Source organism: Lutjanus erythropterus, chromosome 6 (assembly GCF_056507025.1).
Source record: "Lutjanus erythropterus isolate fLutEry1 chromosome 6, fLutEry1.hap2, whole genome shotgun sequence".
Taxonomy (NCBI): Eukaryota; Metazoa; Chordata; class Actinopteri; order Lutjaniformes; family Lutjanidae; genus Lutjanus; species Lutjanus erythropterus.
Window position 1 is genome coordinate 23,901,644 of NC_139322.1, and position 27,624 is coordinate 23,929,267.

The following is a 27,624-nucleotide window of genomic DNA, read 5'->3' on the forward strand; positions in this document are numbered from 1 at the left end:
CAAAAGTCAGTGACAATCACTGGTATGATGCTTTCCCTCGTTTTTCCACAGATCACAGTCCTCTAAGAAAAAGCACATTCACAGATGAGCTGCACAAACTTGTTGATAATTGGACGAAGGAGACGGTGGGCCCCTCCCCGCCCAAGCCTTCACTGAATCAAATCAAGCAGATTCAGCAGGTGCAGGAGTTGGGAGGCTGGAGCCAGCAGGCTGAGGTACGACCACACACAATCATCTTCCACTTATCTACAGCATATATGATATAACATCCATCATATACCAAAGTTTGTATGGTATTAAAAATGGATGCACATTATAAAAGCAAAAGTTATCCATCTAGATTGTTTTGGTTCGAGTTGGTGAGTTTTGGTGATATTGGTTGTAGATATTTCTGCTTCTTTAGTAAATGCTTCTTTGGAAATCGTGATCCGGTCACTCAAGATAATCCACAGATGTTGTTGTGTCAGCAGTTTCATATTAGAACTATTTACTTCATATGATAAAAAAAAGAATGTTCCTACATAATTAGGTCATGATTTCTGGAAAGAAACCTTTCTTTCCTTGCTTTGAGTTTCTCCAAATATTTGTTTTGTCCCTTTGAGCACCACAAGTGCCATTTATTTCCATTATACTGGAGAGAAGGCAGTAGGGGTGGACGGGTCAATCTCCAAAGTATCAAAACTGTCTTGTGTTTTAAACCTGTTTGAATATTTAACAGAAAATAGTAAAAAGAAATGCCTGTTTGGTAAATTAGTAGAATTAGTAGAATAGTAGTTAATTTTGACATATGTTGCTTGATAGCACATTAGCTTCTTCTAACAATAGAAAGGATCCATATTGATCATGATGATAATGGTCCTGGCCTTAGTATTACTTGGTTTGAAAACCAAATTATGTGATATCACCCAGCCACCTCCAAAACTCAGGACTCACACCAAAACAGTCTAGATGAATAAAAAGCTCTACAGGTTAGCAGAGGTGGTAAAAATAAACATAACTGTTACTCAACTAGAAGTACAGATATGTATATTAAAAAAAGAAAAAAAGATTCAACTATTTTTTACACCGTTTTTGTTTTGTTATGTTTTTGTCTTTTATCTTGTTAAATAGTTTTTGTCTTGTTATGTCTGTTTAGTCTTGATACGTTTTTCATGCTGTCTTGGTCTTGTTGTATTGTTTTCACCTTGCTACATCTTGTTGTCTTGTTACGTCTTTTACATCATTTTCATATTGTTACATAATTTTTCATCTTGTTACATCGTTTTTGTCATGTTATGTCTATTATAGTGTTGTTTGTCTCAAGTCATTTTCTTTTTGTTATGCTTTTTACGTTTTTGTCTCAGTGTGTCTGCCGTGCTTGATATTCACTGATGGAGACACAAGGAATTGTCTTTTCTCTTACATTTGTTTCAAACCTTATTTTCCTGATGTAATGTCCCCCTCAGTACTCATGATTATATTTCATACAGGTGGCTCCACCAGGTTGGTTTCCAGTGGCACCACTGAACCCCCAGGCACCCCCGACCCCTGCCACCTTGAATGTGGCAGCCCCTTCCCATTACACAGGTGGAGGTAGCCTGTCCGCCCTGCACTCTCCGGGACCACCACCACAAACGCACATGGCTCAAGTGCCGCAGATGCAGCAAAGTTTACATCTCCATCAGTCTCTCCCCCTCCAGCAGATGACCTATCAGCAGTCCCCGCTCCGCCAGCAGATACCGCAGCCCCGGATGCAAACTCCCATCCAGTCTCAGTCTCTACCACAGACACAACCCATCACCCCGCTGCCCCACTCGCCACCTCAAAGCCAACCGCTGCTGCCTTCCCAAATGCCCACATCTCCAGTGTCCACGGCCGCGCCCCTGGTGCCCGGCGGTGGCACCAGTGCACCCACAGATAGCACTGCTGCTGCTACTGGGGGGACATTTTGCCCCTGTTCCTCATCCTCTTCCACCTCTTCCTCTTCTTGCTCTACTGCTGCTCTACCTTCCAGTGCCAAAATTCACCCAACAACCCCCACCTCTACTCTTCCTCTGGGACAGAAATGAAACCAAGGTGAAGCGTGAGGTCAATATGAAGGTGCAAGAGATGGAAATGCTAAGTGGATCAGGACGTAAAAGCAGATCCATTTTGGAGTGTTAGTTCTGTGTATGTATGAGAGAGTTGTGACTGCAATGGTTATATGGATTCCAGTGTACTTCTGGATGAGATGGGGCGTGAATGTGCGAGACGATAGATTCTAGTATGTACAGACAGAGGGTAACACAGCAGCTGAGGTTTATGAATCATGGTATGTTTGGGTGTTGAGATGTAAAAATTCTTAAATGTACGAGTGTGTGCGTTTATGAGTGTGGGTGAGTGTTAGTGGATTATCCGAGTACATATCCCTTCTGTCCTTTTACACAAATTAACATTCATGTTTTTGTTTTGACACCAACTCAGTTGGACCTGAACTCTCCCCGAGCAGAGACGAGAAGGACAAAATATTTGATGGTGTGTTGACATTTTTTGTTTAATCTGTTAATGCTTACAGTGAAAGGACTATCAAAAATTTAAAAGTGCAATTAGTAATGGTCATCTAAATTGATCAGCATGTATTGTATGGATTTGTCTGTAAGGCATAAAATATTTTTGTAGAAGCACATTGAAAACCAGACGCATAGGGAATCTTTTCATGATCGTTATATGATCTTTTAAATCTGCAGGCCTACAGCACAAGGTGTTTTAATGGGCAATGAAAAAAAATTAAATAACAGCATGTTGCACAGTAGAGCACGGCAAAGTTATCTGGTTACCATCAATACCACAACGCGACCAAACACACTGTTGCAGTGTTGTGCACCAATGCAGCATGTGCTTCATTTGTATTATTTTATGTTGTAACATAGAAAAAGTCTGAATTACAAAGAGTGAAGTGATATAAATTCAGAGGAATTCATAATATGATGGCAAATTGAACTGAAAAAAGTTGATAAAACTCAGAATTTCAAGACAACTGCCTGTACTAGATGTTTGAGTCAAAATCAACTTCTTTTAAGTTTTGAAATAAACTATACATTTTTTTGCTGAACTGTAATCTTTTGTTGAGATAATTTACTTTTAGAAACAAAAAAGTATTTTCAAGAATTGTTCACAGTGAACTGTTAACCTGATTTGTCATTATTTGGGTGCTTGAAAGTTAAATGGTTGCAATTGAAAACATTAAAGAATTCTTTAATATATTAACTGTAATTTATCATGAAATGAACATGATATGTCATCAGAGATTATGGAAACTTGCAAAATTGTAATACTCGGTTCTCAAACAACAACATTCCTTTTCTATTCCAGGCTGGAATGAGTGTTTTTGTTTGCCTATGTCATCTTATTTAGAATTCAGATCCATGCTGAAAGTTCACCAAATGAGTAAATGTATGATTAGGAATTGTTAGAAATAATTGATAATCTTGTAGACACCATGGATGTATATAACAGTTAAATTGAGGACTTTGGAGCAGAGGGCTTAGATTTACATTGAAAGACAATTGACTGATCTAATGCTTCAACCACAGATATTATATTAAATAGGGATTCAGCCTATTCAACATACCTTCTCTGGCTCCAACTCACTATTTGGACTGCGGGACTCTTTTTTTAGACATGTAATTGCTACATATTGCTCCTTTAAACTATTAACCATTGTTCACTTTCACTTCAATGAGTTCACTCAACAGTTTTTGAAATACAATTTTTTTTGTGGGGGGGGGGGGGGGGGGGTCTCTAAAACCTGAAAAAGATTCAGGTTTATCTGCAGAAGTGAATTATTGAATGAATTAAAAAGTAAATTATCTCAATAAAACATTATTAGTTGATAAAACTTTTACAAAACTCAAAAATCTATTAAAGCAGGTCGCCTTGAAATTTTAGGATTTACACTGAAATATGCCGTCTATGTTCAGTGGATACCTGGGTACACTCAGCCCCAGACTGCATGACCGTATGACTAACTTGACTTGCCTGAGTGCAAACTGCCTGCACTTGCTGTATATTCATGAATCTCACATTTACTATTTGCAGCCTACTGAGATAATGATCAGTCATGAGTAAATTTGCTTTCGGTTTGATATGCTTTCACATTTGACATTTTTGCTTTCAGTTTGAGCTCTGCATATCAAAGTATATCACGGTGTCATGCTGAGGAGAAAGCTGAAAAAGGAAAAAAACTGCCAATTATAGTCTGGGGAGACCATATGGGTTATTCCCATATTGCCTTTTAAAATTACTGCATTTTTGTGGGTGTGTGAATGTTTTTCTGTGACAAAGCTTTGTGATAGTCCCATGATACAGTATATTGCATTACAAATCACATCCCTGTTTCTTTTCATTCTAAGCGGCCTCTCAGATGTCACTGTACCCAACTGAAAATGTTTACTCTGCCTATGTTTTGGGCTTCTTTTCCTCAAGAAACAAAACAAGTGAGAAGTTAAACCATATACAGGTTATAAGTTTGATGTCTAACACCTTTGTGAGATCCTCACTTGCCTATTTGTCAGCTTTGTTCGGCACTGGACAAATTCCTTATTTCAATTGTGAACTATTTAGTCTTTGACCATAGGCTGTCAGTGTGAATGCACCTGTCAGAAGTTGAACTGTGGGCCATAATCATGCTTTAAGCACATTGCAAAACATTTGCTTTAGTCAAAAATGTTCCATTCCTCTATTTTTAAACTCACTTCATTTGTAGATAAAGAGTAATATATCAGCAGCAGATATATTACTGTACATTTTATTGGGTTATCAGTGCACTTAGCCATACACACATTTGGCCATCACTGGTCTGGCGTTAACACACTTTTTGGCATTTTAAGTAGCTTGTAGTCAAAGCAGCATTTCTGTTTTATTAATGATAGAGAGACTGTGTGCCACTGAAAACAGGAGATTGTACTGCTTGTTAAAGACTGCTCAAAGTGAGTCAAAGACATCTAAAACACAAATTGTTAAGGAGGAATAGTTTGTGCTGAAAAGGTATGGTTGTTCAGAAACTGCAATTGCATTATCTAGAATATAACAACGATTTTCTGTATTTGTTGCTTTTGAAGACAACCCACATTGTCACAGAAATGTAGTTCATTATTAGTGAAGGTGAGATACTGTGCTGTCATGTCTGATACTAACATGTTGACTGCAAGCTACAGCTTAATGATCATTATTCATGATGTAAAGCTGGCTTTGTCCTTGAAGTGTTACCAAAATGTTATCTAAAAGATAAAGATTATTTTTGTATTTTGAAATGGGGTTGTACAAATTGTAAAATTGTGTTCTCATCATTATAAATCTGAGGTTATTTGAAACTAGAAAACACTGGTTTTCATCCCTGTTTACATGGGACTCCCCTGCCTTGATATACCTCTCTGAGTCCTAATAGGCCAGGGTCATTTTAAGATTATATATTCAGAGAATTTGTGGTCACAGTTGACATCTTGTGTCAGTTTTTAACCATGACAACCTGGAAGATACATAATAGAATGGCATAAGCCTTCCTGCTGGGCTGCAGGTCACATTTAATTATAAACTTGAAAATTAATGCAACAGAAATCTGGGGAGTCCCAAAATGGCATTAATGAGAACCAATGATAAAAGGACATTTGGGCAGAGAAACCTCAAAAATAAAGTATGTTGCTGGTGATTTAGCCTCTGTAAATTGTAACTAATTCAACTGTTGATTTTATTTATGTTTTGTAACTAATCAAAATAAATGATGTTAAACATCAAATTAAGACATTGTGTGGATATTTTTACATGCACTAATTTTGCTTGGCAAACCAGATACTCCTGCACACCACAGTGAGGTTTGAGGTGGCACATCAGACCTCATCACATTTTGGTTGTTCCATTTATGTATCACTTACATGTAATAAAAAAATTAGTATCGGTTGCACTTTTGCCAACCACTTTCTTAAACATAGTATATTGTCTAAATCTGAATACATTTTGCATCATTTGAGAAAACACCTGATTTCCACAGTGCAAAGTGAAAATCAGTGTGCACATATTTGAACTTTGAGGTAGGGATCCATCACAATGAACATGTCTGCTATAGTTCTTGTTACATTTAGACAATTATTGCCCAGTCAAGCCAACACAAAATGGCTCTAACAAATTAAATAAAAATAAGGATTGCTTTATGAAGTCTGCACTGCATTGACACAGAATCATATCAAATGATAATAATATAATGATTAAAAAAAGGTGATTTTTAATATGATCCATTAAAAATGTCTAATGAGCTGCAAGCCAGTTATCATGTTTAAATAAAATAAAAGAAAACATCAAAAATTAAAATGTATATGTGCAATTTCTAGCTAAATAACTACAAATCTGATCAATCTGGAGATACATTGCATAATTAGAAAATGAAATATTCTATTAAATGATGACTACATTGATAATAATTAAAAGATGCGCAGTCTGAGATAATTACATAAATAAATTTTGATGTGTAGATTTATATAATGATTTCAGGTGTAAATAATATAATTATTGTTGTTGTTGTTGTTATTGTTAATGAATTACACGTGTCTAGATGTTTTTTAATTTGCTTTACTGATATGTATTTACTTATCTGTATGTGTGCAAATAACCCAAGCTTATTTATTTTTTAACTAAAAAATAGTTTTTAGTTTCTCTGGGTTTCTGCAACTTCGTTGTCGTATAAACGTTCCGCAACGTTTTTTTTTCCTGAATGCAACTCGATGTTTGACTGTCCGCAACTTTATTGTTCTTTCAACAGCAGATAGCGACAAACAACGGTCTGACGCTACTGCCTTTGAAATGGCGTTGATGTAGTTCAATACGCCGTTATTTGTAGTTATTATGGTCGTTTAGGTCGCTTCAGGTTATATTTTTCTGGTCCAGTGAATTTCTGGACTTTGGCCTCTGAATCTGGGCATTAATGCGTTGATAAACAAAAATGTGGTAAAGCAAACTGCTAATAATTTACGTTGCATAATAAGGCCGCAGCTACCCCCGAGTTTGCGTAGGGATTACAGCGGCTTTTGAGTGCGTGGCCTGCCGCAGCTACATGACGGTAAGTTACTGGCGTTAAATATCGATTTAGCCACCATTGTTTTGCTGAAATTATTCAACTGTATCGGGAGCGCGTAGTGTTTCTTTTAAGTTAAAACGCTGACTTATTTGCACCAACTGTTTTATTGTTTAAGTTAAAGTTGTCATCTTAAACGCTGAGGTTAGCTACATCAGTGGCTAACATGGCTAAGCTAACGTTAGCTTACTTGCTAAACACGTTAGTGTTATGATAGCAATGCAAGAATCACGGGGCATAGCGTGTTTACAAACAGCGAGATAACATGACGACCTGCCAGATAGCTACATGTATCAACTAGTTAGCAGAAGCAAAATATTTCTAATTCGTAATCTGTGACGAATATAAAATAACTGTTGTCCATCCAATTCTGTATTTACAGTTCTTGCTTTCCTTTATTTGTATTTTTTTCGTACTATGATTAATGTATCACACCAACATAGTCCAGTAAATTCCTTGTATATGTAAATATAGTAGGTAATAAAACCCCAATCTAGTTTTGACCCTGGAGAATATGAAATAGTTTGATACTCTTGAGATAAATATTATGCTATCGAAACGACTAGTTTCGGCACCCAGGTAGTTGACTGAGCTTGAATATCAGGTTGCAGTAGAAGCTTTTGTACGTTATCGTTGACTGTTTGAAGTGTCTCTCACATTACGTACTAATGAGCTTGCTATGTAACAGTAGTTGCGTTATTGTCATGTCTCACGGCAAGCTATTAACAAGGTTTTTGTCTTTCTTATGTATTTCAACAGGCTTCCAAGTGAAACACGGTGGACATGTGTATCTGTGACAGGGATCTGGAAGTGAAGTAACAGATAGCAGTGCAGTTCAATAGTAACCTTACCTACATAGTTAATACTTAAGTCTTTAGTTTGTTATATGGTTCCTCCCATCTGACATCCTAACATTAATAACTTTTGACAGCTAGTTCACACACACACACACACACACACACAACATGGCATCTGTGCCAGTGTATTGCTTGTGTCGCCTGCCATATGATGTGACACGCTTCATGATCGAGTGTGACATTTGTCAAGACTGGTTCCATGGAAGGTATGTCATTTTCAGACTTGACACTTTGTTGATATTGTCTGTGTGCAATGGGATTCAAATATTATGTCGATTTATGTGTGATTTATAATGTGGTTATATCTGTTTGGGATGCAAGGTATGGATTTTATTCAGCTGATACTGATAACTGATAATTACTTGCTTCTCATCTTTGATACTGATAAGACAACTGTTTCACACTTTTGTATTTTAAAAAGAAGTCCATATAACCTGTATTTTATGCTCACCTGAGAATTAGAAAGTCCAAGATGTAGTGAGCAAAGATGAATGTTGTAATGTCTCCTAGCGCTGACCTGATCAAATCTAACTGATATTACTATTACAACAAAAACAAAGAAGAGTTCTGAGTCTTCAAATATTCAGTATTTTTTTCTTGTAAAGTACATCAAAAAACCTCACCAACATACTTTCTTTTTTATAGTGCATTTTGCCTAAGAACTGAAATTAAATGCTTTGACATAATCTGAAAAATCAGATATTTGTTATAGCTGGCTATAATTTCATTATTGGCATGTGAACAATATCAGCCCTGATAGTTCACTCCCCTAATATGTTCCAATCTGCAGATTCTTTGTCTGATGTATGAATGTTTTGTGTTTAGCTGTGTTGGAGTAGAAGAAGACAAAGCAGCTGAGATTGACCTGTATCACTGCCCTAACTGTCAGGTCACCCATGGCCCATCTGTCAGTAAGTTACTTTTTCTTAAGTGTAGCTTTCTCAAATAGTTATGAATGAATACATTTTTTGATCTCTTCATCTTTCTCTCTTTTTTTCTCAGTGCGTAAACGGCGTGGAGGCAACAAGCAGACAGATAGTGCTGCTGGAGCAAGAGATCCAAGTCGGCCTGTTAAGACAGGCAGTCCACAGTTTGTAAGGGAGCTACGGAGCCGCACCTTCCCGAAGTAAGTCCATCCCAGCGTCCAAGTTTTTATTTACAAGTTCAATCATATAAACATGATTTGATACTTTATATTGCATCGTTATTGACATCAATTGCATTATATCATACTGGTGCTGATTTAGTGTAGAAGTGTTTTTATTTTTTATATATAATGTTACCATCTTCTGACGGTTTCTGCTTTCATGTATGTTTGTGCGTTCATGTTTGTTGGAGAGCCTATGCTGTACTGTAATGTAATTGTAAACCATTCTGTTTTGAATATTTTCTCTCTGTGATTATAGTAAAACCTTGTGCATGTGTCTGTTTGTGTTTCTATGACAGTGCGGATGAAGTCCTGCTAAAGCCGTCTGGGGCCCAGCTGACAGTTGAGTTTCTGGAAGAGCATTCATTCAGTGTTCCTGTCATGGTGCTGAGACGGGATGGCCTTGGCATGACACTTCCTCCATCATCATTTGGTGTCAACGATGTGGAGCACTACATTGGTAAACTTTTGATACATTTAGTGCTAATCTTTAATACATAGATTTGTACTGTTTGAAATGTTTAAGATCATGCGTTTTAGAGAAATTAAAATTTATTTTCTCTGTCAATGAAGATTCTGTCATCCAGGTCATGGCATGTGCTAGGAGCTGTTGTAGGCAACTGCACTTGTTTGAGCATCTTCAAAGTCCAAGTGACCATGGACAGCCCCTAGCAAATTAATTTTCTCTGTTGTGTTGGACATCTTAACTAAAGAATCTACGCTTTGCACAAACCTGCTTGTTTTCATCTAATTGCAGGTGCAGACAAAGAGATTGATGTGATCGATGTGTCTCGCCAATGTGACCTGAAGATGCGGTTGGGAGACTTTGTTGAATACTATAACAGCCCCAATAGAGACAGAGTGCTCAATGTCATCAGCCTTGAGTTCTCTGAAACCAGGTACACAAACATGCTAACTTTTCTGACTGTTCAGTTTGTCAAAAGTGCAGTGTCTTTATACTTGAGTTTAATATTACTTCTCTAATAAATTCGGTTGATCTATTTAAGAAATAAATGAGAACTTATTTTTTTAAGTGAAGTAGTGTTGTTATGGATGTGGTGTTTTGAAGACTAAAATCAAGTGTTGATCTTGTTTCAGGCTGTCAAACTTGGTGGAGACTCCAAAGATTGTGAGGAAGTTGTCATGGGTGGAAAACCTCTGGCCTGAAGAATCTGTGTTTGAACGGCCCAATGTACAGAAGTACTGCCTGATGGGAGTGAAGGACAGCTACACAGACTTCCACATTGACTTCGGAGGCACCTCAGTATGGTACCATGTCCTGAGGGTGAGAGGAAAACTAATTTAATTTCATGTCATGTTTGGGAAGTTTTTAAAAAGGAATTGATATTATTTTAATAGTTTACCTCTCTGTCTGTTCAGGGCGAGAAAATTTTCTACCTAATTTCCCCCACTCCAGCCAACTTGGCACTTTTTGAGCGGTGGAGTTCCTCATCTAACCAGAATGAGATGTTCTTTGGAGACCAGGTTGATATGTGCTACAAGTGCTCCGTCAAACAAGGAAACACCTTGTTCATACCAACAGGTAAGTTTTAATGTTTCTGTTTGTTTTTTAGTTACATGAAAAAATATTTTTTGCAGAGTTGTGATAGTCAAACAAGTCTGAATCAAATATTGACACTTTTGCCATGTGTTTGTCTTCCAGGGTGGATTCATGCTGTGCTGACTCCAGTGGACTGTCTGGCCTTTGGAGGAAACTTCTTGCATAGTCTCAACATTGACATGCAGCTGCGGTTAGTTTCCTCAGGACTATTTCCAGACCAAGATGAAGATAAAATTGAATCCTGACTTTAGTAGCCAGTTGTTTCCAGTTACAGACTAAAAGCAGAAAAATAACCAGTAAAAGAGCAGAACTGCTTTTCTGTTATTATCCACTATCCCCCACACATTATACTGACTCTGTTGTACTTTGCCTCATCTTCATGACCCTTCAGACATAGTGGAAACTCAAACATGAATATACTTAAGGAGCTTTTAGTTCCTTTGGCTTATTTAGTCAGAAACGGCAATTGCTGTTAATTTCTGGTCACTCATCTACAGAAGTCATCAACAAGTTTGTGTCAATAAACATGCATGTTTTTTTTTGTTTGTTTTTTTAGTGCTTATGAAATCGAGAAGAGATTAAGCACAGCAGACCTGTTCAGATTTCCCAACTTTGAGACCGTGTGCTGGTATGTTGGAAAGCACCTTCTTGATACCTTCAGAGGTGAGGGAGTTCAGTCAATTTCATAATATTCATGTTGTGTCTTTCTGTTTGTCATTGTTATATTATTAACCTTGTGTTATTCTGTCTCACAGGTTTGAGAGAAAACCGCAGACACCCTGCCACTTACCTGGTTCATGGAGCCAAAGCCCTGAACAATGCTTTCCGCAGCTGGACCCGTAAAGAGGTAGGCAAAATATTATTCAGTTACTTAATCAGTACTTTTATGTAGGTGTTTTTCTTGTTTCATTACTTGGTTTATTTCCCTCCATAACCAATTATGACATTGGCATGCACCAGCTTTGCAAATGGAACAGTGGTGCAACAGCAAAATTATTGGTTTTATAAAATCAACATTTTTATATAAATCATTACATAAAGGTATTGCATTTTAAAAACGGGTAATGCACCACACATTTTTCATCTCATAGGACAATGCTGAATTGCAGTATTAAAAGAATATGTTCTGTGTTGGGGTGGTTACATAAGAACATCATACCCGTATTTCATATCTGTTAAATATGAAGCTGCAGCCAGCAGCCAGTTAGATTAGCTAACTGCCTACCAGCACCTCTAAAGCTCTTTGTTTGTTTGTTTAATCAGTGTAAAAACAACCCTGTGGTTTACGGGGCATTATGTGCTGAACTATTTCTTGGCTCTGAGCAATTGCCAGGCAACAATCAGAGATCCCAGGAAGTTCATGGTCACTGCCAAGAAATAGTTTGGCATATAGCCCTGAGTAAAACAGTGAATTGTCAATTTACACTTCAGTTTTGTTCTGATGAAACAATCAAAAAGCTGTGCTACCTGTTTCACATTTCCAGTCTTTGAGCTAAGCTAGCTGGCTGTAGGGACAATCTCTCATGTAACTCTCTGCCATTTTTCCCCCCAAAATGTTAAACTATATATTGGTATAAATTAAAATATAAACAAGAAAATGCTAAATTGAATTTGCTTTAATGTAGATGTCACTTTAAGTGCAAACTCTTGTGTGAGGTGATTCATGGGTATCTTCCTGCATGCAGGCTTTAGCAGAGCATGAAGTGGAAATTCCAGAAACCATCAATACTCAGACACTAGTGAAGGACCTCGCCAAGGAGATTCGTCTGGTTGAGGTACATAGAAGAATCACTGAAAGTTTGTTCATATTTTTAGGTTTGTTAAAACATTTGACCTGTATATGTGTGTAACTATAAATATTAGTTTTACTTTCTTTGCTTTACTAACTAAACAGTTCCTTCTTTTTTGATAGGACATCTTCCAGCAAAACATTGGCCGCACTGGACCTCAGTTTCCTGGTTCACCGCTCTCTAAAGCTCCACTGACCACCTCTCAGAATTCAGGACGTCCGCCTGGAAAAAAGAAAGGACCCAAGCCCAAGGAAGTGTTAGGGGGTCTTGGACCTCCAGGAACCAAGAAGAAGAGCCAGAAGGGCCTACTCAAGGCAGAAGCAGGAGAACTTGACCTCATTGAGATTCACACCAAACATACACTCAAGAAATTTCAACCTGGCAAGTCCAAAAACAAGAACAAGGTATGAAGTTAGCAGACATTTGTGTTGACAGTGGCAATACTTGTTTAGTATTTTGTTTTGTGGATGTTTCATCTTCATATTTGCTGTCAATTCTTATCTGTCTTTGCAGTTGGAGTTGCCTTTAGATGAGTTTGAAGGGAAGTTAAATAAAAGCAAGCTAAAACTTGTGCTGACCAACGGAAAAATCCAAGGGTAAGCTTTGCAGACATTTGATGTGTTCCTGTGACTTTCGTGTCCTACTAGAAGTTTGAATTCTTACCTGCTGATCCTCTGCCTTTAGCAAGAAGGATGGCAGCAGTAATGGTGCAGGAAGTGCTGGAAACTACAAACATCTTACCATGGAGGGATCCAGTCTGTCTGACTTGGAGTCCGAGGATGAGCTGCAGATCGATGAGACACCTCCTCCACGACGCAAGCCTGCAGGACCAAGCAAGAAAAAGAAACTAAGTGGTGAGAATTTGACTTTTAACAAGAGGATAATTATGAATGTTACAGCTCTTGTATAGACACCTTTCTTTAATTCCTTTACACTGACACTAAGTCTATGAAAGATCAGTATAGTTGTGTGAGTGCATGGACTGCTAGTACGAAATATATTTTAGTAGTACATTTTCAAAAGTCACCTTGTTGCTGAAACCTCACTATGTTCAATTGTGCCATCAGGTCTTCCCAGGAAGCTGCCCAGAGCTAAACCCTGCTCAGACCCCAATCGCATCAGGGAGCCAGGAGAAGTAGACTTTGACATAGAGGTGAGATTATGACGGTAATTTCTAAATACCATCTATAATCTGTAGTAGGCTGTATAAGTCGGAACCAAAGATGAGAAAATAATTTATTTCACACATCTCATTGCAGTATACATCTTTAAGATTACAGACTACATTATGGCTTTGAGTTTAGCTTTATTCACTTTTCATACTAAACATATCAGGTTCTACTTCCAGGTTTAGCTCTGAATGGTCACACCTCATCACATATTATGTTTTTTATTTGATAGTTGCTCTCTAAATTCACTGTCCTTTACACCTGCTGTATGACACTACACTGTTTGCTTTATCAAGCTAATTCCCCAATAGTGATCAGTAAACTATAATATGAAAAAATAAATATAAATAAAGTCTCTGCTTAGTAACAAAGGCAACTAAGCTAGCCTGCTCTGTGGCAGAGCTTTTATGCAGCCGCACGCCACTAGTCGGGGCTGTTGCACTGTCCGATGGCAGCCCCTCTCGCCCAGCGCATATGAACCGATCACAACCCCGGATGTTTATATCAGCAAAGCTGGACAGATGAATGTAGACTGTGACAGAATAAGCTGATATATATTCACTCGACTGGAGAAACATGCCCACATTAAGCACATACACAGATAGACATACATAGATAAAAACCTGCAAGCGGAACTACTGCTGCTGCTGCTGCTACTACTAGCACTACTAACGTTAGCCACACTGTGTGTCAGGCTGGCAGCTAACGTTAGCTCTGGGTCCTTTACCTGCAGACACTGTGACCCTCTTTAGTCTGAAAAGGTGAAGCGTTTAGTGAGGAGTTGTCATGTTTTGTACATTGTGTAAGATTTGTATTGCACAGCGCAAAATAGTGCGCATTTCAGCGGCATTTAAAGTACAATTTGACGATTGTAGACTGATTCACGTCTTCAAATGGCTCTTAATACACAGTATTTTTTCGGACAGTGTTTAACATTATAAATTAATAAATTCTGCTCAATTTTAACTGCTGTCTGAGTGTTTTCTTAGTGTTAGACTAGTCGACTGGTCTGAATTAAATTTTGTGTTTAATTGATGGGGAAATTAGTTGCCAGGAACATCCCTAGCGCACACTCAAGGGTCCCTGCACCGGTATGGCGGTATATGAAAAATTAATATAGCGAAAATAAAGACCGTTTTGGTACGAACCGGTATACCACACAGGCCTAAATGACATACAGGATAAACGAGAGGGACATAATGGGCATACTGTACATTATCGACATGTTAAGAAAGGATTTATTATTACAGCCCTGGTTTAGTACTAACAATAACATGTTTGTGCATGTGGTTTCAGGAGGATTACACCACAGATGAAGAGGCACTAGCTGCCCACGGAGTGAAGGGTGGCGCGGGGGGCATTCTGGATTTACTCAAGGCCAGCAAGCAAGTTGCAGGCTTGGACTCTGCAGCACTCAGGTTAGATCTCCTTGATCACCAGTGATTCACTCATTGTTTTATTTATTTAATAACCAAGTTCTGAATGTCTGTGATGGTATTTTAGAACACATATATTAAAATGGGTACATGTAATTTGAGTTTCTTGATGTTTGAAGCTATGCATTTGAAACACACCTCCTGATCTTTGGATACCAGTGACTAGAGCAATCGTTCAGAACACAAGTGGGAGTAAATGTCTCACTGTGTGTTGTTACGAGAACCCAATAACCTTTGAAACTTGCATAGTTCACATATTTGCTGCAGCCCTGATACTACTCTATGTTTAGGAGGTTACATTTGAGTTACGAGTGATTGCTCAACTCTGTCCTTCTCAGTGAGGAAGCCCCAGCCTCTCCCAGCACCCGTGATGCCATTCAGGGTATGCTGTCCATGGCCAACCCACCTTCCTCGTCCTCATCTTCCTCCTCTTCTTCTCCGTTATCTATTTCTGGAGGCCTTACAGAGGGATTAGGGAAGGTGAAGGAAAAAGGTGGCAGGGCTGTATGGGTGACTGGAGGGGTCAAAAAGACAGGAAGTCCTGAGAAGAAACCTGTCATCCAGCGGCCCGGAAAACGGCCAATTAAACGGCCAGCCCGTCACCTTAGTGACGAGGAGAGTCCAGATGAACAAGAGACTCTGGGAACATGTTTTAAAGATTCAGACTATGGTGAGCAATACCCTCAATGACTTACACTTCTTGCTATACAAATCAGCATGAGCAAAGCAATTAAAATTTATAGTTTTCATTGATCAAGCCCATTTTTAATTATTTTAAATACATTTTTGTTTAAGTTTACCCGTCTTTGGAGTCTGATGAAGAGGACCATGCTAACAAGGCTAAGATGAAACGGAAGAAGAACTGGGATGACACACCATGGAGCCCAAAAGGTACGTGGCTTAAAATAGCAGCAAGACGGGTTTTTTTTTTTTTGTTGTTACAAGGGATAATGCCAGACGAGGTGTCCACCATCCCCGTCTTGTAGACACTCAAGAGTACAGGAAAACTCTCCTCCAAAATACAGTAATTGAAAACAGGTTTGTAATACATAGAATTATATATGTGAAGAATGCGAGCCATACAACTGTCCCTCCATCATAGAGACCCCAGATGTCACTGATGGAACCTCGTAGGGCTTTATCCCACCTATACTTGGTCACTGGCCAAAGAAAAGAAAATTAAGACCATTCTTTTTTTTTTTTACTGTCACGTTTTGCAATCAAAATCAAAAGTTTTTCACAAGTCATAAGTCTGTTTTCCTGCTATCACCTGAGGTTTTGACTAATTCCTGGAACAATCATAACCACCCCATAAGGTTCTTATGCAATGGAAACGTTGTTCAGTACTCCAGTAAAAAGGACGAACCTTAGATATGATTTGGCAACAGGAGATATTTCAAATTTATTCGGCTCATAGAACTTTCCAGCTCATCTGTGAGCCGGAAAACTAATACTGCGCTGGCAACATTGAAAGTCAGTAACATTGTGTATTGTTCACAGATAAATAGAATTTGACAGTATGTTTAACAACAAGACTTGCATGGCTTTCCAGTCTTGTCATTGTCCCAAAAAACAAAATCAAGATTTTCGCTAACAAATGATAGGCCATGTGTACTGTTGGCACTAGCCTGAAGTAGCAAGTTAAATAGCAGACGGGATGTGAGATGATCGCTTATGTGATCCATCAATGACCTATCAGTAAAATCAGAGGGGCAGAGTACTTCTGTCAACTTGTGTGTTAGTCGCCATCCTGTGGTGTTCAGAGGATGAAGCACTCATTGTTTTAAATAGGTATAGTTTTTAAACCTGTTGGAATAAATTGTAATCAGAGGCTTTGTCTCTGTCTCTGTTGCTACAGTTATTCCTTTTAGATGCATATGAATTTAGAACAGTGAACAGACATTTTCACTGGAATTATGTTGTGGATGTCTATGATCAGGAATTAATGGACACGCTGCAGCCGATCAGATTTAAGTATTCACCCAGATCATGGTATAACTTGATAATTTCTTTTCATTTATAGCCAGGGTGATGCCCACGCTTCCCAAACAGGATCGACCAGCCAGGGAAGGGGCCAGAGTCGCATCTGTAGAAACTGGTCTCGCAGCAGCTGCTGCCAAGCTGGCACAACAGGTGAGTTGGGAAACAAAGAGTATTGGTCTTTGAAGAGTCGAAACAGTTCAGTAAAAGATAATGACTCTTTACTTCTGGTTATGATTCAGGAGCAGCAAAAGCCTGCTAAAAGGAAGTACACCAAAAAGCAGCGTCCTCCTGCTCCTGTAGTCTCTCCTCCCCCCGTTCAGACTGAGCCAGCCCCACCATCTCCAACACCTGCTGCAGAGACTGCAGCAGACTTCAGCCCAGACCGGAGGATGGATTACTACTCTGCTAGTCTGTTGGACCATGAATACACAGCAGGACCAGGACCTTTTGGCCCTGGAGGCCCTAGAGGCAGCGGAGCCATGGCCCCTGGTGTATTCCTCACTTCACGCCGACCTTCACTGTCTCCACAGAACAGTAGCTCTCACTCTGGTGCATCGCCTGCAGGTTTAGCCAGCCAAGGCACAACAGGAGTGGGACAAGGTAAGTATAATCCTAAAACATTGACAGCATAATTTTCCATCTCTGTGACGGTATATTTACTTATGTATTTTCCCTCCTTTCTTTTAATTTAGGGAAACGTCCAAAGAAAGGCCTTGCAACTGCAAAACAGAGACTTGGAAAAATTCTGAAAATTCACCGCAATGGCAAACTTCTCTTGTGAGAGATGTTGGAAATGTGGCTGAAGACTTTTAAGTGGGAATGAAGAAAATGGCTTTTGTGAAAGAAGGTCTGAAGGAAATAGAGATAGTGATCTATATTTTGTACTCTAAATAATTTTGTTTACTGTTTTCACCTGTTATTGAACCTCAGTATTTGTTATCCTACACCAATTACTCTGCCCAGCTAATTAGCAGCCTGTTTTGGCACTCCACTTATGCAGCTCTGCTTACAGGTATTTTCAGAGGCACATCTGTGACTTTAAACAAATCACTGTAATGTGGTCAAGTCACTCTCAGTGTGGTAAATAACGATGATTATCACATACCATTTGACACTGGCAAAGGGAAATTGTGACATTTTAAAATAACAGGTGGACATTGATTTAACTAGCTAGACTAACTAGTGTAATGAATTGACTAAACCTAATGGTTTCTTTTGTTTAGGCTACTTTTAGTGACTCTTTATGCAAATATATTCAACTGCCCATCATAAATTTGTAAAAGGGAATGAAAAATGACACATTTTCCAGTCGGGATAAATGTAATATCTGTATTATCCCTCACATAATTCCACAAACGCACAGTCAGGCAGTTTTAGTTTTGTCTTTTTACCTCATTTTTACCTCATAAAACATATTCTTTGTTGGTATGATGATCATGGGACACCAATGTTAACAGGCAAAAAGTTTAGCAAAAATCCAGCGCATGCACACAGTCGTCTCCCCAAATGACACATGTATTAATTCTTTTTGAGGAATTTGTCAGTGTTTGACAAGCTGAACTCATTTCCCTCCATATACTGTAGCTCCACACATGAAATTGAAAGCATTCAAATGATGCCAAGAGTAACATCATACCATTCTATTTATTCTGATCATATTTATTTAACACATTTTGCCATCTCTTAGCCTGTTTTAACAGAATGTTTTTACCACTTCATCTTCTTGGTCCCTACTTTAATTATTTTCAACCACTTAAATACTTGTACAAAAATTTTATCCATTGCTTTGTTAGAATTTTTACAGTTTAAGTTGCCATTGTAAATATTTGTAATATTTGTAATTTATATAGCTACATTGGAAGAGCAGAAAAATATTGTGACAAGGGTTCTAAGAGACTAGTTTCCTGCGAGTTGCCATGATTTGTGCCCCAAGTGTTGGCAGCGTTCTTGGGCCACATCTAGAGATGTGCTTTCTTTTCACAGAATGTACTAGTGATTAAAATGTTGGCAGAAATTTAGATTTAACTGTGTGAAAACATTGTGAAGGTGCAGGATATGAATTGATATGTAAATATATGTTGTAATTTAAGTTCTTTTATAGTTGAAAAACTTTGAAATCTTTCTTAACATAACTTGTAAATGATACATTGCTGTATTGGGAAAATATCTGAAATAGTTCATTTTTTATATTTGTACGCAGTAATTGTCATGCTTAGTTTCATGTTGTCTTGTCAGTGTAATAGTGGACATGTTCTGGAAAAAATGCCCTTGTTTTATTTCATCCATTTAGTTTTATATTAAGTATTGTTGATATTCACTCTTGTGTTGGTGTGTACTGTGTGTTTTAAACATGTTGTGTTTAAATCGACCTGGAACAGATAAAATATACCTTGGGCAAAATTTCTTTTTTCATTGAATTTATTTTAGGATCACAAAAAGTGAGATATGTGTTTCTGTTTACTCTGCTCCAATCTGCTGGAGAGCTCATTTGTCATTGCATTCACTAAGGTGGGATTTAGGCGTTGTATGTATTGGTGAATCATCATTAAGATCTACAAGTAATATTGTGTTGTATTATACACATGTATATTCATTGACCTACAATGAATATACAATTTAATGTTAAAGGTCCAGTGTGTGAAATTTACAGGGATTTATTGGCAGAATATGTCAGAAATTGAATATAATATTTATAAATGTTTTCCGTAGTGTATAATCATGTAAAAATAGGACTTGCTATGTTTTTGTTACCTTAAAATGACTGTTTATATCGTGGCGTGGGTCCTCTTTCACAGAGGCTGCCATATTTCTGCAGTAGCCCAGAAGAGACAAACCAAATGCCTACTCTAGAGAGCCTTTTGCATTTTTTGTGAGACTTGTGGTCACCATAGGTTCTCCTACATGCTTGGAAGGGGAGGGTTAGAGTATTCATTTGTTTGCAATCTGCAACTTCACCACTAGATGCCACTAAATCCTACACACTGGTCCTTTAAGCTACTTTACACATGACTTATGAATGATTAGCGGTGACTACAATTTTTCTCAGGGTTTTTTGTTCTATGAATTATTGTGCTATTATTTTCATATCTAAACATTTCCATTACTCAATTTTCCATGCAACTTCCCCTTTCCAAATGGGGGTTAAATGCATTTGTTATTAAAAATGTCAAGTCTTATTTCCTAATTGTCAGTGAATTTGAGTACACTTTCATATTAAACTGAATTAAAATATATTTTTCACAAAACCTGGGAAGTTCTGCTGTGTGCTTTCATGTGCACATCTAATCACAAGGTGGAGGATAGAAATACCAGTTAATGTTAAGCGGTGGGTGCTCTTGAAGGCGAAAACGCACTAGCGTCATTTTTCTACAACAATTGCAAGGGAGTGCCCGGGGTAAACGCAGCAGCAGGTAATCTCGCGAGATTTGAACTGCCCTACCACTCGCTAGTGCAAGATGGAGAAGCAAATGTAACACGCATTTGAGGTAAGCAGAAAGACTTATTGCACAGTATTGACATGGGTTTTACCTAACTGGTGGCATACATTTCTCTTCCTGAACCACCACCCTTGATGATTCACACCAATCAGTTACATCCGAGACCACAAAACTAGTGTCTTTTTAAGGGTAAAGTATGGATCTTATGCTGTGTAAACCGCCATTTTTAATTTAGCCATGATCCCACTGATAGAGCATTGTGCGGAGCTCTCACTGCTAGCTAGCTACCTAGCTAGTTAGCTCGCGCGAAACCCGCAAACATAAACGCCACACATACACACGCTCATGTTTTCTGTGTGTGGGTATGAGCGTCTCTGTACAACTATAAGTCAAAGCACAGTGACTATGACCACTAACTTTTGGGATTGATGGGACAAGTAACTGGTGAGTTAATATCTATGTCAGATTGCAGATTTGACTTTTCGTAATCTGCTAACGTTAGCCGTCAAAGCTGAATTGGGGCTGAAGTAACTAACGTTAGCCTAACTGCTAATGAACCTAGCTAACGTCACATAACTAGCTTTTAACTTTGCTAACATTAGCGCCACCGTTGATTTAACCGTAACTGCGTAGCTACCTGAATAATGTTGGAAAACAATGTGAGCAGATTTTCACCTAGCTAACTTGGAAATGAAACAAGTTAAGGAGTGTAGTAGTGTTGCTTAAACTAAGATGCTATCGACGGCCGTTAACGTCTCTATATATTCTGATGCAGATGATCATCTGACCAGTTCACAACGTCAGTTGCTAATATTAACGTTAATGCTGCGTTGTTTGTGAATGTGTGGTAAACGAATTTAGTTGATGAGGAAGGTATCACAGTGTCAAACTGGCCTATAAGCATCAACGTACAGTACATTTACAAGTCTTTGAAAGCAAGTAGTGATGCCTCTCAGTGAAAACAGTGACAACAGCCTAAACCATTTTAATGTAAATTTAGTAAAGTGACTCTGTGGTGCCTGTCAGCATCCTCGTTGTCCTTGTCATCCTGTCAATCACTGATCATGCTGATGACATGACAACAGGAGGAGGAAGTGTGGACTTTTTTTTTTGGCTGTATACTGCTTAGATTTATTCTGTAAGAAAACATTGAGGACTTATACATTGTGTGATGGTGTAACACCCAGTCCTATCAATTAATCTGTATTCTATCAAGTCCAGTAGCCTACTACAAACCTTGATACGGTTATTATATCAATATCGTGCCATGAGACTAGATATCGTCTGAGAGTTTGGATGTCGTTATATTGTGATATGACATAAACGTTGTCTTTTCCTGGTTTTAAAGGCTGCAGAAAAGTAAAGTAATTTTCTGAGCTTACCAGACTGTACTAGCTGTTCTTTATATCCACATTAGCTATTATTATTTTTCAACAATCTTGTGATAAGATTTTGACAAAGCATCACACGTCAACCTTACAGTATCGTTTCAGTGTTCATGGAGGTATTTTGTTAAAAATAATATGATCCATATTCATCCAGTATTGTGATTTACTGTTGGTTAGCTTAATTTATAGTAATGCATCATATTGACACATGTTGATACGTGTGTGTGTGTGTGTGTGTGTGTGTGTGTGTGTATTGTAGCCTTGCCTAGAAATATTGAGATATTATTTATAAGCCATACAGCCCAGCCCCCAAAATAATGGCTGAGTTTATTGATTGAAGTCAGTCCTCAGCTCAGCAGTTAATTGTATGTGGTCATAAACATGTTGTGATTTTTATTACAACTAAAAAATTACGAGATGATTTGGTCAGAGTGATGGTCTAAAATGCAGATCACGTGTGTTACTTGAAATGAGACAAAGATTTAGAATCAATTTGATTGACCTAACCGAGTCATGCATGGGCATCATGAAAGCAAGTTTGAGCTAAGCGACCTAGTTTCTTGGCAGACAAATCGGTTGAACTTCTTATTAGATATTTTTGATTGGTATTGATGAGTTTCTAGTCCATGCTCCTAGTTAGTTGATAAACCACACCTAAAATAGGCGTACCAAAGAAGTAATTTTTATGTTGTTCCTGAATAATTTAAAAAAATCACAGTCTGACTGGAAAGATTTTCCAAGACATTTTTCAGATGTGTAAAAAGTGTGAAACAGCAGAGGTCTGTCAGAGAGATGTGTATAGACACTCACATTTGCACATAAAAGGAAGCAGACCGCATGGCTGGAAAGACAGGTGGGATTTGAAACTGTCATTGGCAGAGAAAACCCAACACACTGATAAGTAGATCACAGTATTTGTTAATATAGTTGGTTTGAATTTGCCATAAATACTCATCCTTTCACCAGCTTTGTTTAGTGTATAAACCTGTTCGGTAGTGTCAAGCTGTTTGAATTGTCTCAGTGTCTTCTCTGATTTGATTGTTTGTTTTGTGTTTTCAGATAGTTTAAAGAAACTGCAAAGCAAGCCAAGGATGACAGTGATGGCACTATTGAACCAAAGCAGTTTCTGGTATGTACTGCTAACATATTTAGTACAAAGCTAAAAAAGTTTTGGTAACATGCATGAATACATAAGAGATACAGTGATTTGCCATAAATGTTTACTTGCAAGCCTATGCCAGCCTAAAAACGTAATTAACCACTACTTAAGGTTCATGTCATGAACCACACATACTAGACAATGAAATGGGTATATCTGAATTATTTTATACAGTAACCCAATCAAGCATAACATATTCCTTAAAAATAAACACAGATGATTGTATAGCTTCTAACATGAACATTTAACCCTAAATAATGTCAAATTGTTTTTGTCTTTCCTGTTGCCTTATGTATTCATTCAGATGGTGGTGCGGTGATTTACTGTAATTTGCATTTGTCAGCTGTAGCTCACCTCAGTACAGTGGAACTCGGTGGCACAGGATTTGTGCTATTCCTAGAGCCAGAAAATTTTGGTTCTGAAGAAGTGACCAACTCTTAAAGGGTGATCAGTATACGATTTTTCAGTGTGATATGAGATGTCTCAGAGTAACCCAGAAAAAAAGCTATTAATTAATTAATAAGAAAATTGCAGGTCAACCTGCATCTAATGCCTATAAAGCGTTTATGTGCTGCAATTTAGATTTGCACATATGCCAGTATAAATGCCAATATTTGTGATAAGCCAAAATCAGCCAATATTGCAGCATCATGTCTTCACGTGGCAATTATTTCTCATAATAAACCAGAAATGCTGTGAAGAGTTTTATTTAAATTAATTCCTAGTCATTTAAAAGAGCTCATTGAAACTTAACAGCCATTTAATGAAATTCAAATGAAACGCTGTGTTGACAGTGTAAACTTTATGTAAATTAATTAGTGTTTTTTTATGCCACTGAGTTTCCTTGATTGGTGCCTCAGTCCTGAATAATGATGTCCCTTCAGATATTAGAAAAAACCTATCAAAAGAGAGGGGTGTATCCCATAGTGAGATACAGAGTGAATGTTTGAAAGAGAACCATATCCCTTCAGATATTATAGTTGAGAGAGCAGCTTGCTTGACTTCCTTGAACTTAAAACATCAACTTTTTGCAGACACCTCAGTGAACTTGATATGTTCTACTGCAACATACTGTTCTGGAAGTTATGTCTCAATTTGATGGAATTCTATTAACAGATAGTGGCATATGATGCAGAATATAAGGAACAAGATTTTTGTATCTTAAGTGTTCTGGTTTGTGTTTGTAATCCAAGTAGCATTGACCAATCATGTTGGAGCAAGCTTTTATTTGGGGGAAACTGAAACATTGACTGTTACCCCCAGAGGCTAAATCATTGTCAGACGATAGCTCGTGAGTTCTGAGATAGGTTCTAACGATACAAAATTACAAAATTTTGTATTTTTGTCTTTTATTGTATTTTTTAAGTTAGAGGCAATAAGGATGGGAGATATGGCCCTAAAATAATATCATTATGTATTAACGATTTTTGTGACAATATGACAAAATATTGAGAAATATTTCTGGTTAAGAACTCACAATAGGAGTGCACCCATAGCTCAGCTGGTAGAGCGTTCGCCCCATGTACTGAGGCTGTCGGTCCTCTGCTGCGGTTGCTGGTTCAATTCCCACCTGTGGCCCATTTGCTGCATGTCATTCCCCCTCTCTCTACCCCCTTCCTGTCATATCTGCAGCTGTCCCTGTCTAAATAAAGGCAAAAGCCCCAAAAAAATCTTAAAAAAAAAAAAAAAAAAAAAAAACTCACAATAGCTGTTGAACTCTCGTCTATCAGGATTTTTGGCTCTCCTCGTACTCAACTGGGTGTTTCTGCTTGAGCTGGTGAAATTAGTTTGGTGTATTGCTGTTTTGCTGTTACAGTGATCTTTCACTCCTTAGATATTACCATGGTTTGTTGTACATCAGATCATTTTGTAACCAAACCACTTTCACATTACTGAAGTTGCTTCCCTTTTGGGGACTAGTTACCTCCACTGTAACACTCCCATTAGCACAATGTGACTTTATAATATTGCAGCGAAATGGATTTTTAATCATGAAAAAATTCTAACAATATGTTGTAAATTATACAATAAGGCACACACCTAAGAGGCAATATGAATGATATGTACCAACAAATAAAAGTCTTAAAAATGACAACATGTAAACCCCCATAAAACACCTGAATATGTAGCCAGGATCCAATATTTCGCTTGTGTTTCGAGTAGATTTATCAGGCTGGCTGTAGGAGAATGAATCACGCTTTATCACTTTTTCTTAAGATTAGCAATATTGGTCTGGCACATAGACTGTTAATGTGACCAACCCAAAAACTATTAATTTGCTCAACTAATTGAGGAATTATCAACATTAAAAGTTAATCAGTCCCATTACTCCTGGGCTTCAATCATCTGGCACAGAAACAAGGATGCTGAATACCTCTTTGTCTTGTTATCAGCTCGTTTGGTCAACCGAATATGGCCTTAAAATGTTGGCTTTACTTTTTACCATGTGTCAAATACTGCAGCTGTGTTGATTCATTGTGTTTCAATACTAAGCATTGTTGGTTCACTCACCGTTAAAAATCTGTTGCATGTTTATTACTTGTGATGCACGTATAAATGCATTCCCCTCTGTGTGGTTGACAGTTCTGCACCTGGTAGATTTTGATGAAAATGTTTTTTTTAAGTATTATGTAGTCGTAGTCTTTGTGTAGTTCATAGTTATTATTACTGTAGTGTTTGCAGTCGTTTGCTGGGGTTGTTGTGAGCTGAAAACGTGTTTATATCAAATATTATGGATAAAATGTTGTGGTGATGTGTTCCACAGAGGGACAATTGCCCTAAATTAACATGCACTGCATCGATAAACAGAAGCCGCTCATCCCGGGTGTAACGTTATTCACTTTTTGCACACTACCCAGAGTCATAATGACTGTGCCAACAGCTAGTGCCTGTGTGCTATGGAAACAAGCGCGGATACTCTGAAAAATAAGACAACGAACGGATGAGCACGGTTCTTAGCCAAGCCGGTAGCCTGTATACAATTTCCCCGAACGAAACGTAAAAACAAAACTCGCAGTGTCACGTTAGAGCCGTCCGACAATGATTCAGCGAGTTATTATGCGTTTCTGCCTGCTACTCAACTAACGGTAGCTAGCCTGCTAGCTAGCGCGTGCTTACGGCTGTCTAGCTGAGGAACCAGGGTAAGAGCTTGAGCAAAGTAGCACTACCTGGTCCTAGGTATTTGACACACACCCATGTTACTGACGCTGGTCACCTAGTAGTGTTTACGGTTTCGTTTTTGCTGAAAGCGGAGCCAGTGCTGGAGTGGGGAGTGCGGGCTTCTTGTGCGGCCTGTGCAGCCCCGACCTAAATTAGTGAAGAGTCAGGTCAGGACAGCATGGTGAATCTGTTAGATCTGGACTGACAGCTGTGGTACAAATAGTTAAAACGGCTTGATATATGGTTAACTCCTCTTTATAGATGTTTGTCTTTGATTACACACATGGCTTGCTTGTGACTTGGCTGACTTTTAGAAGGACTAGTGGTATTCAGAGGCTTTGAAATATTTCGTTGGCTAACGTTACCGGTAGCTCACTGTTAGCTGGTTACAGGCTAACAGCAACTCCGTAGCAAACATTACCGATCGAATTTTTTGGTACGTTGAGCTTCTCAATTTGTCCTGCTTTATCATATATGTCATTTGCCAAACACCGAGCAGACTTGTCTGTTTGTTGGTAGCAACTGTAGTTCAAATTGGTTGTTAACAATAAGTAAATAAGGCTATACTGCTTGCAAGGGTGACGTTAGCTTGTTAGCTAGCTACAACTTTAACCTGTCAGCGTCAAGTCACTTGAGTTGATGATGGGCAAGCATACGGTGAGGTAGCGATTGATTTTACTGATATATTATTTAAATTCCCTGTACGATAAACGTTAAACATATGTTTACGCCATTAAATAAGGCCCATCCTGATTTAATTAACTTTGTGTCGTATGTTGCTAACTAGCCACGAGCTAATGCTCTGTCTCGGTCTGCTTTGTGATCATCAGACCCCTTTAGATAACCTAAACAAATTTAGCATCATTATCACGTAGACCATTGATCGTGATCAGTTTGTTCTCTACCGCATATATTTTAATGGGGAATAATCATATCCAATGCCATTGGCTACTAGTTGAGTGCTTTGTCAAAAATATTGGATTGTTAAATTGTCTGTATTTTGTTAATTTACTTACACTACATCATGTTGGGCTGCAACTAACAATTGTCTTCATTACTAGTTAATTTGTTTATATTTTCTTGATTAATTGATTTGTTATTTGATCCATAATATGCCATAAAGTGGTGAAAAACCACTGTTTCCCACAGCCCAAGGAGATGTCCTCAAAATGTCTTGTATTGTCCACAACCCAAAGATGTTCAGATTGCTGTCACGGAGGAGTAAAAAAAAACAGAAAAAATATACATGCTTGAGAAGCTGAAATTGAGTTCTGTTATTTAAAAAATAGGGCTCAAAACAATTCAGCACTTCTCAAAATAGTTGGCGATTAATTTCACTAACATCATGTATACCTTTGCATTTAATAATCAGGATGCACTGTATACATACCATTGTTAATTGGATGCTATCCAGTTAATTTACAGCTTTATCTATGGCCTTTGGTAAACCTTTCTGT

General features: G+C 38.1%; 3 protein-coding genes across 3 annotated transcripts in view; all 3 read left to right on the forward strand.

Moving 5' to 3' along the window:
- Positions 1–3,098, forward strand: part of wnk3 (WNK lysine deficient protein kinase 3) — a 56,058-nt gene extending 52,960 nt beyond the window's left edge. Inside the window, exons 24-25 of the mRNA XM_084721276.1 lie at positions 52–215; positions 1,470–3,098. Of these exons, the coding sequence (XP_084577402.1) occupies positions 52–215; positions 1,470–2,048 (743 nt within the window). The 3' untranslated portion in view covers positions 2,049–3,098. The remainder of the gene's footprint in view (positions 1–51; positions 216–1,469) is intronic.
- A 3,656-nt stretch (positions 3,099–6,754) lies between these two features.
- phf8 (PHD finger protein 8) lies at positions 6,755–19,424 on the forward strand. The gene is made up of 22 exons (XM_084721277.1): positions 6,755–7,066; positions 7,841–8,144; positions 8,764–8,849; positions 8,941–9,064; positions 9,385–9,545; positions 9,843–9,984; positions 10,184–10,370; positions 10,466–10,628; positions 10,749–10,836; positions 11,203–11,309; positions 11,402–11,493; positions 12,332–12,421; positions 12,559–12,840; positions 12,950–13,032; positions 13,121–13,290; positions 13,504–13,589; positions 14,902–15,023; positions 15,380–15,711; positions 15,837–15,932; positions 17,065–17,174; positions 17,264–17,624; positions 17,717–19,424. Exons 2-22 carry the CDS (start codon positions 8,047–8,049, stop codon positions 17,803–17,805), a joined length of 3,069 nt encoding a protein of 1,022 aa, XP_084577403.1. The 5' UTR covers positions 6,755–7,066; positions 7,841–8,046; the 3' UTR covers positions 17,806–19,424.
- A 1,419-nt stretch (positions 19,425–20,843) lies between these two features.
- Positions 20,844–27,624, forward strand: part of huwe1 (HECT, UBA and WWE domain containing E3 ubiquitin protein ligase 1) — a 48,298-nt gene continuing 41,517 nt past the window's right edge. The window contains exons 1-2 of the mRNA XM_084721278.1: positions 20,844–20,905; positions 22,909–22,978. The gene's annotated coding sequence lies outside the window, so the exon portion shown is untranslated. The remainder of the gene's footprint in view (positions 20,906–22,908; positions 22,979–27,624) is intronic.

Bases quoted from the DNA above. Each gene is read 5' to 3' on its own strand.
- phf8 (XM_084721277.1), top strand. From the start codon at position 8,047: ATGGCATCTGTGCCAGTGTATTGCTTGTGTCGCCTGCCATATGATGTG. The intron at 11,494-12,331 runs GTAGGCAAAATA...TCCTGCATGCAG, and splicing joins GCAGCTGGACCCGTAAAGAG to GCTTTAGCAGAGCATGAAGT. The intron at 17,175-17,263 runs GTGAGTTGGGAA...GTTATGATTCAG, and splicing joins CTGCCAAGCTGGCACAACAG to GAGCAGCAAAAGCCTGCTAA.